Here is a 19,230-nt window from a genome sequence, read left to right as displayed (position 1 = left end):
AAGCCTAGAGATCTAATGTGCAGCATGGTGACTCTAGTTAATTCTGTATTGAATGCTGGCAATTTGCTGAGAGAGTAGATTTCTGGTGCTCTCACCACGTGCGTGCACACACACACACACACACACACACACGGTAACTGTGTGAGGAGATGTTAATTAGCTTGACTGTAATAATCATTTCACCGTGTATATGTGTATCACACACTGTGTTGTAAAACGTAAACATGTACAATTTTTTATTTAAAAAAGCAGAATAAAACATAATTTTAAGATACACTAAAAGACAAGCAAAATACGAATTTTTCTTTTCATGTTTATACCACAGGTTATATTTAGCAGTGTTACACTCTTATTGATTTGCAGATATTTTGTGTAGCAAAAGACTGACTTTGCATATATAAAAAGAATACATTTTATTGATTTTTCGCAAGTTCATTGATGCTGGAGAGATTTCTAGTTATGTCTCTCTCAGGATTTGTCATTCCTTCATAGAAAAATAAATTCTACTATTTTCTTTTAAAAATTTAAGATGAGCTCATAAGAATTTGGACTTCAAAACATCCCTCATTGTCATCAATGGTATTTGTTCATTTTTGGTTCCAAAATGGTGAACTCAGGGGCGCCTGGGTGGCTCAGTTGGTTAAGTGTCTGACTCTTGATATTGGCTCAGGTCAGGATCTCACAGTCGTGAGATTGAGCCCCGCGTCTGGCTCTGCACTGACAGTGTGGACCCTGCTTTGGATTCTGTCTCTCCCTCTCTCTGCCCCTCCCCTGCTCACCTGTATGCGTGCTCTCTCTCTCTCTCTCAATAAATAAATAACCTTTAAAAAATGTTGAACTTAACAGCTGGGTAATTTTAAAAGGTGGATTTCAAAATAGGCCAAAGTGGAAGATATCAGCACAGAAATTGCTGTCTTCACAAGTCTAGAAGACGGTGGTATAATGGGATTAGTAAGGGTTTGGTCATCTCCCTCGCTTAGCATTCAGCCAGCTGCAGAAGAAGTCGGGGGGATAGATGAATGGATAGATGGATAGATGGATGGATGGATAGATAGATAGATAGATAGATAGATAGATAGATAGATAGATTTGTTAAAGAAAATGGCCTTACACAATGTGGAAGGCAGTTAAGCAGGCTCTATAAGGTTGTTGTCATCTCAACTAAGGGTAAGGAGGTAGCAAACAGGCTGGAACTCACAAACGTGATCTGGGGCGCTGTGAGGACAGACTGAAGTGCATACTCATCCTTGTTGCCTCTGACCTTGGTGACAATGGTGACCCATAGAAGCCAAGAGGGCCCTTTGCATGGAGTTAAACACACACACCTGGCCCAGAAGATAGAGCCGCCGAAGGAGGATCCAGGGGAAAAGAGAGAAATTGCAGGGCCAGCTGCTACTTCACCCCAGTGAAGTGAATCGGCCAATCAGCAACAACGTGTGTGAGCTACAAAATGGCTGCTGCTTCCCCTCACACACCATCCCCTATCTTCACAGAAGCTGCCCGTGGCACATGCTAACCAGATGCATACCAGAAAGGGTATTGTGGGTGACGTGATTTGGCCTGGCCAAGTTGACACATTACAAGTGACACAAGTTGACACATTACAAGTGACTTTCTCCGTGACACTGAGAAAATCCTAAGCCTTCTCTAAAAGAGGGCACTAAGTCTTATATTTTCTCGCCTTGCTTATTCTTCTGCTACCTGATTCACATCCCAACTTAACATCCTGTACCTTAAATGCTGAAAAAAAGTTAATAACACACCTTGTGTTGCAAGACAAAGGGAAGGGAGGGTGTCAAAACCAAAATTATTTGGTTAATATATATGTGGATAAATTCATATGAAAAGAAAGAAGTAAATACTCATTATTAAAGTCCTTTTTTCTGCATTTGATTACATCATTACTTCTTCCACTCTCCATTCCACATCCTCTTACCTGGTGACTGGTGATACTCCTTTTCCTGATGGGGGGTCGACCCTAACTTTGTCTCCTGAGGTTCATGGTCCTTGGTCCTGAATAAATGAGCTTGGTGTAGTTTGCATTGACCATAGTAAAGGGACACGGGAGTATGGAGAGGTGACCCCCACAGGACACCTGCACTGCAGACCATACTTCTTACTCTACTAATGACTAAGGGTCCCTGAGTCAACCAAAGCCCAGACTTCACGAAAGGTCCAAAGACTCATGTATGAAGGGGAAGCTTCTTAGGGAAGGACCCTTCTACAGAAATTTCTATTGTTGGAAGGACCCTTGTAAAAAAAAGTTTCTATTGTTATCTTTCTCCCATTCATACCCAAAGGGGACTGCAACCCTTTACCAGTGTGACTGTGCACTGGGGACAAGAAATTATCAGATTTATCCAAGATCACAGGACCCCAGCTCCAAAGTGGCACTACTTTTCTGGACACATTAAATGTCATCCTGGTCCTTTTGAACAACATTTGGCCTACCACTGGGACTTAGCAGGAACGAATGCTTGACCAAGGGACACCGAGTTCCCAGGTCACCTGAGCTGCCCGTCCTAACCTGGGTGACCCACCAGTCACAGCAGTGGGTGTGCAGAGAAGCACCCCTTTTCCAATGCAAGTGGCTGTACAAGATCAACTCAAGCAGGTCCTGAAGCCACAAGGGCTTTGCACGAGGAAGTGGGCCCAAAACCCATGGCTCTGACTCCTGCTACCTTAACTTCTTTCTCTTGGAAAGAAGAGAAGAATTTGAAGATGTTCCCCGTGACCTTTGCCCTCTGGTGTTCTCCCATCGTCATACTGGTGTCCTCCCATGTGACCTTTAGAGTGGGATTCATGGGAGTGCCAGAGCTCCCCTCCTGAGCCTTTTCTGCAGTTTCCTCCAGCTGGTAGCATTGCAGGCAGCCGAGGAAGTTAGCAAGCTCGAGAAGAATCTGATGTGTCATTGCTCACTTGGAGATGGACAGAGCCCCTGAAAAGGGCCTGACAGTGGCCTCTAGAGGTGACACTGAGCCCTAGCTAACAGCCCGTGAGGAATGCAGGACCGGTCTCACGGGACAAAGGACTTGACTTCGGCCAACAATCCCAGTGAATTTGGAAGCTCATTCCATCCCGGATCTTCCAGATGAGAACCCAGCGCAGCTAAAATATTGACTTCGGCCTTTCAAGCCCCAAAGGAGAGAACCAAGTCAAAACTATCCAGACTTCAAGCTACAGAACTGTGGGAGAAGAAATAACAAACACTGTTTCAATCCACCAAGTTTGGTATACCTTTTGAAGTCACTAAACTGGGGGCAAATTGTGACACAAAATAAAAAAACTAATACCCTCTCGGAAAGGGGATTCACATATGCCCATGTGGATTTCACGAAAACCAGCTGGCTAGAGAAGCAATGCATGAGGCCTGGATTGGGGAGTTCTTCCTAACAGGCAGGCACTGGCGATTCTAGTTTCTTCCAAAACAAGAAGAGAAAGAGTGTAAGTAATTTACAACCGGATACACTGGGTTTAGACTTTGTTCAAAATGTTAACATACACGAAGAGGCGCGGGGGTTAGTGGAATGAGATCCTGGGAAAATCCACTACAGCATGAAAGCAATAGGAACACAGGCATCGTATCTAAATGAACTGGCTCACAACTGTACAAAGTAACCCAAGGCTTGCCAGGCCAGAAGAGCGTTTACTCCCGAAACCTGGCTACATCCCAGTAGGAACAGCGAGCCTTGGGCTGTGGTAACAGCACTATTCCCACCGCCCCCTCCCCAGCTCCACGGTGGTCTTGAAACCCATGACCTCACATCCAGGGTAGCTCTGAACGCCAGCAAGCTGTCAGCCACTAGAGGAGACGGAACTGATTGCAGTTCCCCAGCATCTCTATTCCTAGACAATTGTCACTGTTTGACGTGCCTGGTAGTCACCCTGAAAAGCACCACTTCTGGGGCTTATCCGTAATTGAACAGTCGGAGACCCCCTGTGTGCACAGCGTATTTACTACCTGAAGGTGCAAGGTAGGAATTCCTGTAGGGAGCGTTGAATAGAAGGGATGATGGTGGGCAGTCTCATCTTGCTTTGATTTTAGTTGGAACACTTCTAATGTTTTTCCCCCAGGGAGAATGTGCGATGTCAATTTCTGCTAGACGCCTGTCTTAACAAATGCTTTTAATTTTTCCTCATGAATATTTGTTCATTTTTATCATAAGCATTCCTCCTTTCCTGTGAATATAGTATGCTGGTTTTTTATTTTTTCCGTCTCAGCTTCCTACTCACCCTTTTTTCCTGAAATGTGAAAAATATTCTGGTTCCTTTAAAAGTTTTCCTGTGGCGTCAGTGACCGAGGTCTGTCTGTAGGGGGCGCCTGACACATGCTGGCGGGGGGGTGGGGGGTGGAAAGACGTGCTTCGTGGCGCTGGGGGACTGGCACAGCAGGCTCCTGGGGACCCGAGGCTTCTCCAGCACCAGGCTCTGCGCCCGGGAGCTGAAGGCCCGCTGCAGGGCAGCGGGCCTGCGGCATCCGGGGTCTGCTGCTTGGCTTACACCCCCCCGGGGAAAGTAACGATGTATCGGTCCTCCGGCCACACACGTGCCTGTGCACACCGCCCCCAGAACCCTTAGAGGGCGCATTTCCAGCGACTCCCAGAGGGCACATTTCCAGAAAGTTCCACGTGAGAGGCACCACAGCCTCACTGCCATTTTGCGGGTTACTGCCAGGCTCCGGGAACAAGGTCAGGAGCGCGGATGCTTTTCCCTGGGAGCTCTCCCTGAACTCGGGAGGCGTGCCTCCCTTAGGTGCGCTATCTTGCTGGGTGATCTACCTCAGCTCCGTGGAAACAGTTCCTTGGCTTCTGGTCTCAGCCCGGGGGTGGGCGGCGTTTCCCTGGGCGGCGGGTGTCGGCCAGTTTGGCGGTCAGAGAGACAGAGTTCCGCGAGGGGCTTTCCTCGTGGAACCGTCTCAGTGCTGGGGAGGGGACTCTTGTCCGGGGCTGATGTCAGTCGTGAGTGGGGGTGGGGGTGTTTCCTGGCAGTGCACCCGAGCCGTGCGAGGGCAGCGTTTCCTCGGGCGCGTCGCCTCAGCCCCCAGATTCCTGCCCACGAGGGCCACTGGCTCAGCCCGAGGGGGCACTTTTCCCTGGGTGCTCTGTCTCAGCCACGGTGGCGGTGGGCTTGGCTCGCGTCGGGCTGGTCCCCGGGCGGGGGGGACGCTCAGCCCTGGGGAGGCTTTCACGGGTGCTGTGTCACAGCCAGTGGGGGAGCTGTTCCTCGGGTGTTTAAGACTGGAGTCGAGGGGCGCCTGGGTGGCGCAGTCGGTTAAGCGTCCGACTTCAGCCAGGTCACGATCTCGCGGTCCGTGAGTTCGAGCCCCGCGTCAGGCTCTGGGCTGATGGCTCGGAGCCTGGAGCCTGTTTCCGATTCTGTGTCTCCCTCTCTCTCTGCCCCTCCCCCGTTCATGCTCTGTCTCTCTCTGTCCCAAAAATAAAAATAAACGTTGAAAAAAAAAATATTTAAAAAAAAAAATAAAAAAGACTGGAGTCGAAGTCGCCCTCGGGGGCTCTGTGTGAGCCGTCGGGGAGACAACTTGACGTTGGGTCCTTTCTCGGCGCTGGCGGCTTGGGCTCTTTCTTGGTGTTCCCTCTGCTGCCATCTGGGGAGCCGAGACTGTTGTCGGAAAGGTCCATCTGTGCACAGAAGGGGGACTCCGCCTCGATTGCTCCGCCTCAGCCCTGGCCGAGGAGGCGTCCCTTCTGCAGTGGGGGGACTAGGCCCCGGCTGCTGTCTCAGCCGTGGCTGCGGAGCAGTGTGGGGCCCTGTCTCAGCCTTTGGGGGGAGGCCTTCGTTGGGTGCGCAAAGGCACTTTGGGGGGGTGCTGTTACTTGGATGCTGTGTCTCAGTTGTGGGGTGAGGTACTTTTCTTTGATTTATTATTTATCTTTTTTCTTTTAGCTACGACATTTTATTCTGATTTTAAAAATAAAACTTGTTCCTATTGGGGAAAAGATGAAATGTTATAAATACAAAGAGAAAACAGTAAATAAAGCATGAACATATTTTTTAGCTTCCCTTTCAGCAGTTTTTTTTTTATGCGCAGATACGTTTTAACCCAAATCGATATCGTGCTGCATATCTCAGAACCTGTTGTGTCCTATAAGTTTTTTATCATCAGCAGTTTCTCTAGTTGGTCAGTGTTAGTGTCAAACCTGTGCTTTAATGGTTGCAAAGTACTTGTAGCAATATAAAGATATTTCACCGCTTCTGTAGTGTTAAGCTTTCAATATATGTGTAATTTTCCACTTTTTAAATTTCATTTATAATATAATACTTATAGACAATATTTTATAAAATTCACATCTATAAATTAGCAGAAACAGTATTGCAGGGGACGAAGTCATGAAACATTAACCTTCAAAAAAATGGCAGCAGTTAGGAAACTTTACAAGAAGGCACATTTTCTTGTCACTTTGGCCATAATTACTCCCGTTAGTGCTTAATTTTAACATTTATATGGAATGTAGTGTTTTCTTGACTTACTTTTAACCTTTTTCCTTATTTTTTTGTATTTTTATTTCATTTCAAACATTTTGAACAGGCACTGGTTCATTCTAGCAAAAAAAAAAGAATTATTTTTTTATTTTTATTTAAAAAATGTTTATTTTTGAGAGAGAGAGAGATGGAGAGCGAGTGGGGGAGGGGCAGAGAGAGAGGGAGGTAGAAAAATCTCAAGCAGGCTCTGTACTGTCAGCACAGAACCCGACGTGGGGCTCGAACTCACAAACTGTGACATCATGACCTGAGCCGAAATCAAGAGTTGGACACTTAACCAACTGAGCCACGCAGGTGCCCCGAAAACAAAAACTTTTTATTTTATTTATTTATTTATTTTTTTTTTAAACAAACACTTTTTTAAAAAGAATACTGAGAGGGGGCGCCTGGATGGCTCGGTTGTTTAAGCGTCTGACTCTTGGTTTCAGCTCAGGTCACAATCTCACGGTTCATCAGTTCTAGCCCCACATCAGGCTCCACACTGATTGGGATTCTCTCTGTCTCTGTCTCTCTCTGACTCTCCTGTGTCTCTCTCTCATAATAAATAAATAAACTTCAAAAAATAATTAAAAAAGAATACAGGGTAGCTTTCAACAAACTAGGGGGAAAGTATGTACAATGAATATGAAAGATATGGGGCATATGGTCCTAATATATAAAAACCTAACAGAGAAGAACAAATGTAATAGTTGGGGAAGTTAAGGGCATTTAAAGAAAAAGCAGTTCACTGAAGAAGAAGCAACAATCACCAACGGGTGTATGGGGACATGTTTTTATTCACTAGCAAAGCTGATGTCCGTTGTTTTTGTCTATTGTGTCCTTTTGGGGAACCACGCGTCCTCTCCCTCACGGGGTCGTACCAGAACTGTGCCCCTCCTAACACAAACTAGGGCAGCCCACACTCTTTGCAGACAAAAGTCAAGGCTGAGTTGTTCAAACAGCAACATCTTAAAAAAACTCTTCATCAGTTCATGCTTCCTGTATCTCCAGAATTACCCTGTTTCAACTGACACCAGGTTGCTCAGTTGTATTTTCCTTGATTTATCTCAGCCTTGAAAGTTCTGTCTAACCTTTCAGCTATGGCCTTGGGAATCTGGGTGGGAGTCTGGGTCCAGCAATGGATAAGAGTTCTAGATGCACCGCGTTCTAAACACTCTACAGACATTTGGGAATCTAGGCCACTCTGGGGGCTGTACAGGGACCTCTCATGATGTTTAAACTGCGTTTCTCTGCTGATTAATGAAGTTGAGCGCCTTTTAGATATGGATTGACCATTTGGGTATGTCTCTGTTAAGTGCCTCTTTGGGTCATTTGCTTATATTTTACTGGGATGTTTGTAAACTTTTTAAGTTTATTTATTTATTTTGAGAGAGAGGGAGAGACAGAATCCCAAGCAGGCTCCACGCTATCAGTGAGGATCCCAATGTGGGGCTTGAACTCACAAACCATGATATCATGACCTGAGCTGAGATCAAGAGTCAAACGCTTAACTGACTGAGCCACCAGGGGCACCTGGAATGTTTGTAAGTTTTAAACTGATATAGTTCTACGTAGATACATTCTGGATTCCAGCAATTTTTGGAGAGAGAAGTGTATATATATATATATCTCCAGTTATACATACATGTTTATATATTTAAATACACAAAATTTACATATTATATATATTTACTATCTATTTATACATTATAAATATATATGAATATATGAATATTTTATATATAAATGTTTGTCCAACTATGTATATATACAATTTTGAGTCTCTCCTACCGATCTGTTTTGCTTTTACTCTCTCTTAAAAGCATCTTTTTGATGAACAGAAGTTTTAAATTTAATTCTATCCAATTAAACAATCTATTACTTTTAGTCAGTGCTTCTTTTCTCTTTGTTAAAAAAATCTCTGCTTACCCTAAAGCCATGAAGATAATATCCTAAGTTTTCTACTAGATCCCCTATTCATCTCTAATAAAGTTTTATGGAATGAAATGGGGTAAGAATAAAGGTTCATTTTCTCCCCCTGTACCTATCATGTGGATTTATCAAAGACAGTATCCTTTCCACAATGATTTGAAGGGACTCTTGTGTGATGAATCTAGCTGTTTTGTATTTCCAGGTTTGTTTCTAGGTCCTCTGCCCTTCCACTGGTGTGTTTGCCCAAACTTACTTCATGACCACACTGTTTGTTTGTTTTTTTTAATATTTATCTTTGCGAGAGAGAGAAAAAGAACGAGCGGGGGGGGGGGGCGGAGAGAGGGGGACAGAGGATCCAAAACAGGCTCCCTGCTGACAGCAGAGAGCCCGATGCAGGGCTCAAACCCATGAACTGGGAGATCATGACCTGAGCCGAAGTTGGATGCTTAACCGACTGAGCCATCCAGGCACCCTGACCACACTGTTTGTTTTTTTGTTTGTTTTTTTCTTAATTTTTTTTCAACGTTTATTAATTTTTGGGACAGAGAGAGACAGAGCATGAACGGGGGAGGGGCAGAGAGAGAGGGAGACACAGAATCGGAAACAGACTCCAGGCTCTGAGCCATCAGCCCAGAGCCTGACGCGGGGCTTGAACTCCCAGACCGCGAGATCGTGACCTGGCTGAAGTCGGACGCTTAACCGACTGCGCCACCCAGGCGCCCCTGACCACACTGTTTTAATGACAGTATTTTTATAGTGAATCTTCATATCTGGTAGGGTGTGTCTTCCAACTTTGTTCTTTTTCCTCAAGACTGTCTTGTGTATTCTGAGTCCTTAGGTATCCATAGACTTTTTACTATCTGCTTGTTAATTTTTCAAAAAAAAACAAAAAACAAAAAAAAACAACCCACTAACATGGTGGGATTTTAAGCAGGATTGGTAGAGATCACCTGGGGGAGATTTGATCATAATGAGTCTTACCAACAAGAATTTCAATCTATGCAAAAAGTATTTCTCCTCATTTCCTGGAGTCTTTAATTTCTCAGTGATGTTTTGTTCTTTTCATGTCATGCTTTAGCACATCTCTCATTAGGTTCAGATATTTGATGTATTTGATACTATTTTCAATGGCATTTAAAATTTTCTGATTATTTGTTGCAGAAATAGAAAAAGTGGTTTTTATTGTATCTTATAACTTGACTAAATTCACTTATTAACTCTAATGATTTGTATTCTTTTGCATATTCTATATAGAGAACAATTTCATCTGTGAATAATGACAGTTTTACTTCTTCCTTTCCAAACTTTATAACTATTATATTTTCCGGGTGCTACTGCACTTTTTAGGACCTTCCGGAAATTATTGAGTGGACAGTGGACATCCTTGCCTTTCTTCCAAACTCGGGAAAAACTGTTTTGATATTTCACTATTAAGTATGGCATTTATTATAGTTTTCTCTTGTACATGTGCTTTATGAGATTAAGGAAGTCACCCTGTATTCTAAGTTGCTAATTGTTTTTTTCATGAATAGGTGTTGAAATTTAATCCATTTATATAACTTATATGGTTTTTTCCTTTTTTTGTTTGCTTGTTAATGCGACACATCACATTGATTTTCAAATTTCAAAACAATATTGCCTTTCTGCAATAACCCCCCCCTCCTAAGACAGGACGTGCATCCTTCAGGATACTATTATATTTTATTTGTTAAACTTTTGTTTAGGATTTTTGTGTCTAAGTTCAGGAGAGATCTTGGCCTTTAGGTTTTCTTTTTCCTTCCATTGTCTTGTCAGCTGTTGTGAACAGGTTTGTAGTGGCCTCCTAAAAAGAGAACAGAAAAGAGGAACTATTTCCCCTAACAGGTTGACACAGATTGGTTTGTACTTCTTCAAAGAGGTAATCATATTTTCATCCACGTTTGGCTGATGAGAGTTGCTCATTCCCTAAGCACTGTGATTAATTATGATTATAACATGTTTGACTTTGTATAGTCTATGTTAGTTAGCTTCCTCCGTTTGCCCTCTAGACTGGATGGAAATGAGGCAGGGTTTCTTGAGAACAGGGTGTTTGTGAGGGCCTGGTAAACCTTGGCCTCCGAGAAAACTCCCAATGATGCAGATGCATGTTGTATACACGTATGTACAAGGCGGTTTTACAATGGTTGCATTTTTGTCGTTGATGGACTGTGTTTCTTGATATTTCTCAGGAAATGATGACAGATAAAGCAGAGGAATCTACTGTTGGGCCCGAGAAGCAAATGAAATGTCACAGAGAACTCATGACTTCTCCTCTGTGTAAGAGTAGGCTGACCAGGGGGCTGCTGTCAATGATGCCGGAAGAAGAGGGAGCATTCCAGGCCAGGGGCTCAGCCGTGTCATTGGAAGATGGTGAGGATGCCTGTGCCCCGCTCCCCTTCCTGACCTGCCCCAGTGCAGCCTGGCCTCCGGCTCCTCCCTGCCAGGGAGCAGTTCGCTCAAGGTCACCGGCTTTGGGTGACGCTGCCCTTAATTTCTCGGCCACACTGGGCACAGGTGTTCCCACTCTCCTACTTGGAAACCTTCCCGGATTCCCAAGCTCCCCACTCTACTGGTTTCCTTCTCTTTTTTGGTGACCGCTTTCCTTCTTTTTCTTAAAAATTGTTAATGTTTATTTTTCAGAGAGAGAGACAGATTGTGAGCAGGGGAGGGCAGAGAGAGAGAGGGACACACAGAATCCAAACTAGGTTCCAGACTCTGACCTGTCTGCACAGACCCCAATGGGGGGCTTGAACCCACAAACCATGAGATCATGACCCAAGCCAAAGTCGGACGCTTAACCGACTGAGCCACCCAGGTGCCCTGGTAACCCCTTTTCATTCTTGTCTTCTGCTTTTCCTTTATTTTTCTCCCTATAAATATTGTAAAAATTCCTGAATCCAACCATTTCTGTCTGTGCTCCTAATTCTCTCTGACATGATCTTTCACCAAGATATTACAGTAGCTTCTTATATGGTCTATCATTCTTTTTAAAAAGTTTATGTATTTATTTTTAGGAGAGAGAGAGAGAAGGGAAGAGGCAGAGAGAGAGGGAGAGAAAGAATCCCAAGCAGGCTCCATGCTGTCAGCACAGAGCCCTACGCAGGGCTTGATCCCATGAACCATGAGACCATGACCTGAGCCGAAACCAAGAGTCGGACACTTAAACCAACTGAGCCACCCAGGCGCCCCTGATCTATCATTGTAGCTCTGATCTGACTCATACTGTCTGCCTCTGCAGCCCGACTGACCATGTGCACACAGAAATCCGACCCTGCCGCGTCCATCCCGAAACCCGCCACCAACTCCCCCGAGCACTCAGAACAGAATCGGAGCTCCTGACGCTGGTCTACACGCTCTGCAGGACCCGGGCCTGCCCTCCTCTCCTGCACGCGTCCTCTGGGTGTCCTGCTTGTTCTCTCTGCCTCAGTTCTTTGCTCCACGGCCCCGGCTCGTCCCCTCCTAGGGGCCCTGCACCGGCCCTCAGGGCAGCCAGAAGTCCTCCTCACTTGCACAGGCCGCCCTGTCTCCTGTTCCAGACTCTGCCCAGGGGTCACCTCCTCAGAGGACCCCGCCCGACCCCAGGGTCAAGGAGACTCCCCTTCCTGCTCTCTGTCACATCCCTGATGTCTTCCTTCCCAACGCACATTCACACTGTGTTGTTTCCTTTGTTCATTTTACGTGTATTGCCTGACCTCCCCATGAGAATATGTCAGGTCTGAGATTTTCCTCTGGCCTATATTTCTGCTATGAAATACAAAATTTAAGAAACCGTGGAGTACATGAATGTCTCTGTGGGGTTGTTCAAACACCCCTGTACCTAACTGCAGCTCAATCTCTAAATTTAGCTTCTACACGCTCCTGTCAGTCACAATATCCACGGGGAGGTGAGGGAAAGTGGTCCATCCACACTGATGGCTTCTTGTCAAACTCCGTTCCCCCAGAGCCTATGAATATGTCAGGAGATGGTATTCCACGCCAACCAGTTGGATTCTCTGTCTCATGACTTAACCCGTCTCAGCAAAGGTGGGCTGAGTCACAAACCTGGTAGCAATTCACTGGCGGGACGAATCATTCCCCGCTGTCTCTCTACAGATGACCCCAAGGTCGCCAGGAAGTCTGTGCTGTTCGGAATGATGCCGGATACGTTGTCATTCAATCCAGAGGCGATGAATAGTGATGTAAAACATCAAATCATGAAAGAAATTCGACAGTTTGGACGAAGTAAGTAGTGTCAAAACTTGTATCCAGACAAACAAACAAAAACCCATGGGAAGCCCCTCTCATTTCACGACTTGGAATAAATCCGGCTTGCCTCTTGAGGTTGATCTGTTTCCAGAATGGGGTTTTCCCGTAATTTAGGATAGCTCATTTTTATTCTGACTGAAATGTCCCAGTAGACTTCTTTTTTTGTTCTTTTTCAGTTCTTAGTTGGTTATCGTTTACCACAATTCCATAGGTAGGTATGTTCAGGTGTCCGGATGTAGGCATGTAAAGCTTGTTACACGTACTATGTAACATTCTAGCCCTTGAATGACTCTACTGGGGCAGCAGATACACCAAGATTGAGTTCTACCTTCTCTTTGTATTTTAGACATATTGACGGGATTTTTTTTTTTTCTAAATGTCTTCAGAATATGAAAAAATCTTCAAATTGCTTGAAGGAATTCAAGGACCTCCAAAAGCGAGGAGACAGTTTGTTGAATTTGCCATCAAGGAAGCAGCAAGGTGGGTATAGAGAGAAACTCCAGTACGTCTCACATTGGGGCCCAGTGCGGTGTTGGGGGAGGGGTGGGGATGGGACTGCCTGGCGTTTCTCAGACCCTGGTCCTCACTCAGAATTCGTGCTGTCTCTGCAGCTATTTAGATCGATATTATCTAAGTCTCGCTCATTCTTCCAAGCTCCAGGAGACTTCTGTTCACACAGAGTTTCAGGTGGGCATTGACCCTGAATGACACTCTCTATATTTGCTGGATTTTCCCTACCACCAGGGTCCATTTTCTATTCCCATGTAGATTGAACCACATCATAGGGATTTTTTTGGGGGGTGTCTTTTGGTTAATGACGTGTCTCTTCATTTTCAGATTTAAAAGACGAGACTTAATTAAGCACCTTGAGAAGATACTCGACAAAATAGAATCTGACAAATTTCTCAGCAAAGATAAGCATAGCCCAAACCTATAATCCTGTTATCTCAACAATCAAAAAATAAGAACCAGATTGCTGTCTTCTAGAACGGAATGGGATATTGCTAAAGCCTCCTAGCATGTGTTAGTTAAGAGAATTGCCTTCCAGAGGCTAAGAAAAAGTTGTTGTAGTTTTAAAAATTTTATTAATTGTTGTTAATAAAAGCTGGGCTTTTGCCCTACGAGTTCATTTGAAAGGGTAACTTGTGTTTGTTTGTGTTCCCACCTGAGGTGGGAGTTACTATTAAGTCATCAGACTATGGAACAGTCCTAGTTTCTGCAGGTCACATGGTCATAACTGGTGTCTATTACAGTGTCTGCTCACTGTCCATTTCTTTGGAAATGTCCATTTCTTTGCCCTGAGACTGCACCTCACCTAGTCATGGTGCTTGGCCTGGGGGTCGGGTGACTTAATCCTTCTGTACTGAAGGATCTGGACCATTAGATGTCCTGCCTGATTTGGGTGGTTGTAACTTTCCACATACTCTAACCACAAAACATGGGCATATTAGAAAGTGTTCTAGACCTTCCCCACATCCTTATCCTTAGCCACTGCTTAGCAGGGAACTCCATATCCTTGATAAGTTCTACCACCTCGGCCAGTTCAGAAACCCCCTTTGTATCTGTTGACTGAGACAGATGAGCAATCCCAAGTAGTTAACTGGCAGTCTCGACTTCCATTTCAATGAGTCATTGCTGGGTCACCTGTTGATAAAATTTCCCCATTTGGAACAAAAACCTTTGGTCTGGCAGAGCTTCGAGATGTGGGGATGGGAAGCCAAATTTTGCTACTGGATACATCGTAGGAGTAAGTGGGAGGAGGTCCCCACATTGCCAGTTCTTCACTGCCGAAGACACAAATGTGGTTATGGGAGAAACGCCATCACATACCAGACGCTAAGATAGAACATTGCCGCCTCCCAGAGTCGCCTCAGTTCCAAAAGGAATTGACATCAAGCTGGAACACTGAGACTCCAAGAGTCATTCCGTTATTTATTGAGCCAGCCAATTCAAGATGATAGTGAACATACGACCAGTGAAATCCATTAGCACGACCCCATTGCTGTACTTTATTTCCTGTAAAGTGATTTTCATTCTTAGACATGATACAGTGTAGAATACCATGATGGTGGATATGACATTTTTAAGTGTTTATTTTTGAGAGAGAGAGTGAGAGAGAAATGGAGAGAGTGAACATGCATGAGCAGGGGAGGGGCAGAGAGGGGGCAGAAGAGAGAGAGAGAGAGAGAGCACATGCGTGAGCAGGGGAGGGGTAGAGGGGAGGCAGAAGATCCAAAGCAGGCTCCATGCTGATAGCAGCAAGGCGGAAGCGGGGCTCAAACTCACGAACCATGAGATCATGACCTGAGCTGAAGTCTGATGCTTAACTGACTGAGCCCCACCCTTGGATATGACATTTTGAAGACTACAAATGCTGGTTTTCTGTGAGAACTCTGAGTGGGAAGAAAATCCATAACCAGAATAACTATCTGAGTAAGAGCAAAGCACTGCTTCAGTTATGAAATTAGACCCAAGGAATCACCTTGTCACCTTGAAGCTGACCTACCACTCTCAGAAACAGTATCATATTGGCCGCTTATTGTTGGTGTGCTGCCAGCAGATTACACGGTCTGCAGTGGCTCTAGTGAGATGGGTCATGGTTAAGTGGAAGTTAATTTTGTTGAGCCCGTGAGTAACCATCATAGCCACTGTGACCATCATGTTCCATTACCACTCTGAAGAAGGTGTAGGAGTGGTCCCGGGAACCTAGAGTGGCCTCAGCTAGGAGACAGCAAGGAGATAGGGCCCTCAGTCCTACATCCTTATTAAACTAGACCCGAATGAGCTTGGAAGCAATTTCTTTCTCCGAGTCTTTAATGAGCCCGCATGGTCAACGCCTTGACTTCAAATTTACGAGACCCTAAGCAGAGAAACCAATGGAGCCTGCCTTGGCTGCTGACCTACAGAACTGTTTGCTAAAATACTTGCATTGTTTTGAGCTGTTAATTCGGGGTAACTTGTTATACAACAATAGAAAATCAATTTGATGGTGCATGGCTATTGTGAAGTAATAACTGAAAATCGAGCACAGTGTTATTTCTTTCCTAGTCCTCTGGTCACGGGGAACTCCCTGTGAAGCCATAGGCGTAAGAGCACAGAACTTTCTCTTTTTCTGGGGGTTCCATTCCAAAGTAGCAGGTTTTCGGATCACTTGTCCGTGGATCATAGTGCCACACCACGATGTGTTATATGTTACTACCAGCATCTCAACAGGCCACCTCATTGCTGAGTTCCTCTTTGGTGGTGAGGCAAGATGTAGGAACTTTCTGTTCATCTACGAGCACTATCTTGACATTTCCCAGACTACCAGATCACTAAAAATTTCACTAATTGGGAAGGCGCCTGATTTTGTGTGGGAATTATTTACCAAATTATTTTACATGTTCTGTCACTCAAGTGCGTTGCCAATGTGGCCATATTAGTTTCAACTTCTTTATCAACCAGAATAATGTCATCAATGCAAAGAAACAGTATCTTGCGTGCAGTAAGGGAAAGGTAATCAAAATCCTGAAAGAATAATTTATGTAATCAAAGTCCCTAAGGAATAATTTTTAAAAGAAATTTTTATTGTTTATTATTTTTGAGAGAGAGAGAGACAAAGCAGGGAAGGGGCAGAGAGAGAGGGAGACACAGAATTGGAAGCAGGCTCCAGGCTCTGAGCTCTCAGGACAGAGCCTGACGCAGGGCTCGAACTCACAGACCGCGAGATCATGACCTGAGCTGTAGTCGGCCAACCAACCGCCTGAGCCACCCAGGCGCCCGTCCTTAAGGAATAATTTATGACATAAGCCCATCTCTGATATAGAGATGTCAGGCTGATATAGCCTGAAGGAGGAAGTGAAGGTGCATTGCTGCCTTTTCCAGCTCAAGGCAAACTCCTTCTGGTGATATTCATTGAAGAAAGAAAAAAGCATTTACCCAACCAATACTGTATACCAAGTGCCTGGGGATGTGTTGATTGCTAAAACAACAAACCCACATGTAGAACAGCAGCTGTAATTGGAATAGCCATCATTAGGCTGATGATAATAATCTCTCTTTCTCTAAGATCCATCTTTTCTGCATAAGGCAAGTATGGAAGTTGGAAGGGATGTCCTAAGAATCACAACTCTGCATCTTTCTAATTCTAATGGTGGCGAAATCACTCCACTCCCTATAGGAATATGATATTGCTTTGGGTTGACTATTTTTATAGTTAGGGCAGTTCTAGCGGCTTCTGTGTAGCCTTTGTTACCAGAATAGCCCTCATTCCATAGGCCAGGGAGCCAATGTGGAAATTCTGCCACTTACTGAGTATGTTCTTTCTAATTCTGCACTATGGCTCTTGGAAATGACCGGAGCATGGATTCGTTGACTAATTGGATTCATTGTGAGAGGGAACCTAAGATAAAACCACACTGATTGCCTGACCTCCATAAGCCAATACTCTAACCAGAGAACAATACTGATGTATATATTTGAGTCGCCTGGAATTAGTGTCGGGTCAGAGCCAATATTGAATAGTCTCATGGAATTCCCATTATGTACCTTTCCACTGTGCATTGTCACCCTAGCAATTGGCCCGGGGTCAATTGGGGAAACTTGGGATAGCAATTCACAGCATAAATATTTGGCGATGTAGCATGGTCCTTCCTCAAGGACAAGCCCGCAGTAATTTATGACCAGCAGAGAAGAGAAGAGCCACCACAGATGCCTGGGCTCCCCTTAGAAAGCATTTTACCATGGCCTTGGTGGAAATTGTATCTCTTAGAACTCCCAAGGTGAGTGAACACATCTTACATGATAAATTCACTCTAACTTTCCAGTCTCCTTAAGGCTTTGGATTTTTCCTCTGCAGTACATCGTGAAAGTTCTCGCATTTCTCCTGAAAGAAGGATGGGCCACCTTTGGGACTTATCTCAGTCAGCCGACCAAGCAAACTGTTACAGCCATCCCCCTATCTGCTCAAGCAAAACCACTGACTCCACAGCCTTGGCTTAATGACTCCCTATCAATAAATTTGGCCTACCTTGACTTTATTTTTTCTTCATACTCTACCTTCAAGTATTTTCCTGCACAAATTTCCCAGATTTCTAACTCCTTGTTTTAGAAAAATCATGCCGTTGTTTGGGTAAATTCTACACCTGTGCATAGGTCTCACTAAAACTCACGGTTTTTGGCCTGTGGGAATTTGAGGCCCGTTGCAGGGCTTTGAAGGAACGAGAGGTGCTGGATGTAGCTTCGGTGCAGGGTTACTAGTGCCCTGCAAGGCGGCCACGTCAGGCAAGATTATGACAGATTCTTCAGACAGAGAGGAAATACCTCCTCAGAAAGTCTGCATCTGTTGGCAAAGACACCTCAGAGAATTCGGGGGTTCAGATTGCACAGCGTCATCAGGCTGTGCCTATGTGCTGCGCTACAATTTTCAGGGCCCCGACCATTCCCAAGTAGTGCCCTAACAATATGTGCAAAAACCATGAGAATCTGGGACTTCGTGCTGTGTTGTAATACAGAAGATGACAAGAGTAGACTTTGAATTTGGTTTCCCACCTCTTGGCCCTGTGGCCACGGGAGATGATGATTTCTTTCGTGGCTAGTTCATAGAAGCTTGCACATCCTTTATGTAGACCTTGAGCTGGGACTTTAAGGACATGAGGGCATTATTTTCTTTCCCTATATTCTCTAGCTGACTTGGAGGCAACCACTCCTCTACCATATACTCCTTATTTTGACTAAAATGTTCCCAGGTAGCACCTACTGTTTACGCCGACCTTCGGATTCTGTAGGTTCTTGATTATAGGCATCCAGATGTCATAGTTTGAGAAACTCAGTGATCACTTCTGCCACAGAATACCAGTGCTCTTTCACCATTGGAAACAGAGTCACTAATGCCTTTAAATCGAATCAGATTAAAGAAGAAATCCCATAAACCCAGAGCAATTTCAAAGTACTCATCCTTAGCATTCCGTTTTTCTGGAACCACTCTCAGTATAAAATCTGTATCAATCAGGCTTCAGCCAGGAAAGGAAAACCAGTAGGGGACAATACGCACACATGTCTGTACACGTACATGCACAAGTGTGTTGCTGTGTGTGTTAGTATAGACCTGTTGCCGGGAAATGGTTGCATGCAGTGGTACTTGCTCACGCAGCAGTCTCTGCAGGACCACGGTCTCCTCCTCTGATGCCAGAGCAGGGCAGGTGTTCAGGAGCAAGAGATCGGGAGGTGGCCGAGAGCCACGGACATGAGCTTCACCCCCCACGCAGACCGCCAAGACCGCCGAAGCGCGGGCCCGTTCACCTGCACCCGGCCTTGGGGAAGAGGCTATTCTGCAGAGGCCAGGGCCCTTGGAAATGCACTGACTGCCAAGGCCTTTTACTCTGCTGCGGGTGAGATGTCTCCTCCTCGCAGAGGCTTCCCTGACCACCACAGGGAAATACGGTCCACCCTTTCCCATCTCTCCATCCCATCTCCACTTTCTGCAGCATGCGTACCATTACCTGGCGGTTTCTCTGTCCGGCTGGTGTCTCCTGGATGATCCCTTTGAATGAGGTCTAGTTCACGGTGATTTCACAC

General features: G+C 45.1%; 1 protein-coding gene across 1 annotated transcript; it reads left to right on the top strand.

Annotated features, from left to right (window-relative positions):
* Positions 1-10,742: 10,742 nt before the first annotated feature.
* LOC115507823 (integrator complex subunit 6-like) lies at positions 10,743-13,734 on the top strand. Its single transcript, XM_032592083.1, has 4 exons — positions 10,743-10,800; positions 12,523-12,651; positions 13,062-13,155; positions 13,513-13,734. Exons 1-4 carry the CDS (start codon positions 10,743-10,745, stop codon positions 13,610-13,612), a joined length of 381 nt encoding a protein of 126 aa, XP_032447974.1. The 3' UTR covers positions 13,613-13,734.
* Positions 13,735-19,230: the final 5,496 nt, after the last annotated feature.

Source organism: Lynx canadensis, chromosome X (assembly GCF_007474595.2).
Source record: "Lynx canadensis isolate LIC74 chromosome X, mLynCan4.pri.v2, whole genome shotgun sequence".
Taxonomy (NCBI): Eukaryota; Metazoa; Chordata; class Mammalia; order Carnivora; family Felidae; genus Lynx; species Lynx canadensis.
The sequence above is the reverse complement of the archived record's forward strand: the minus strand, read 5'-3'. Positions and strand labels throughout refer to the sequence as shown.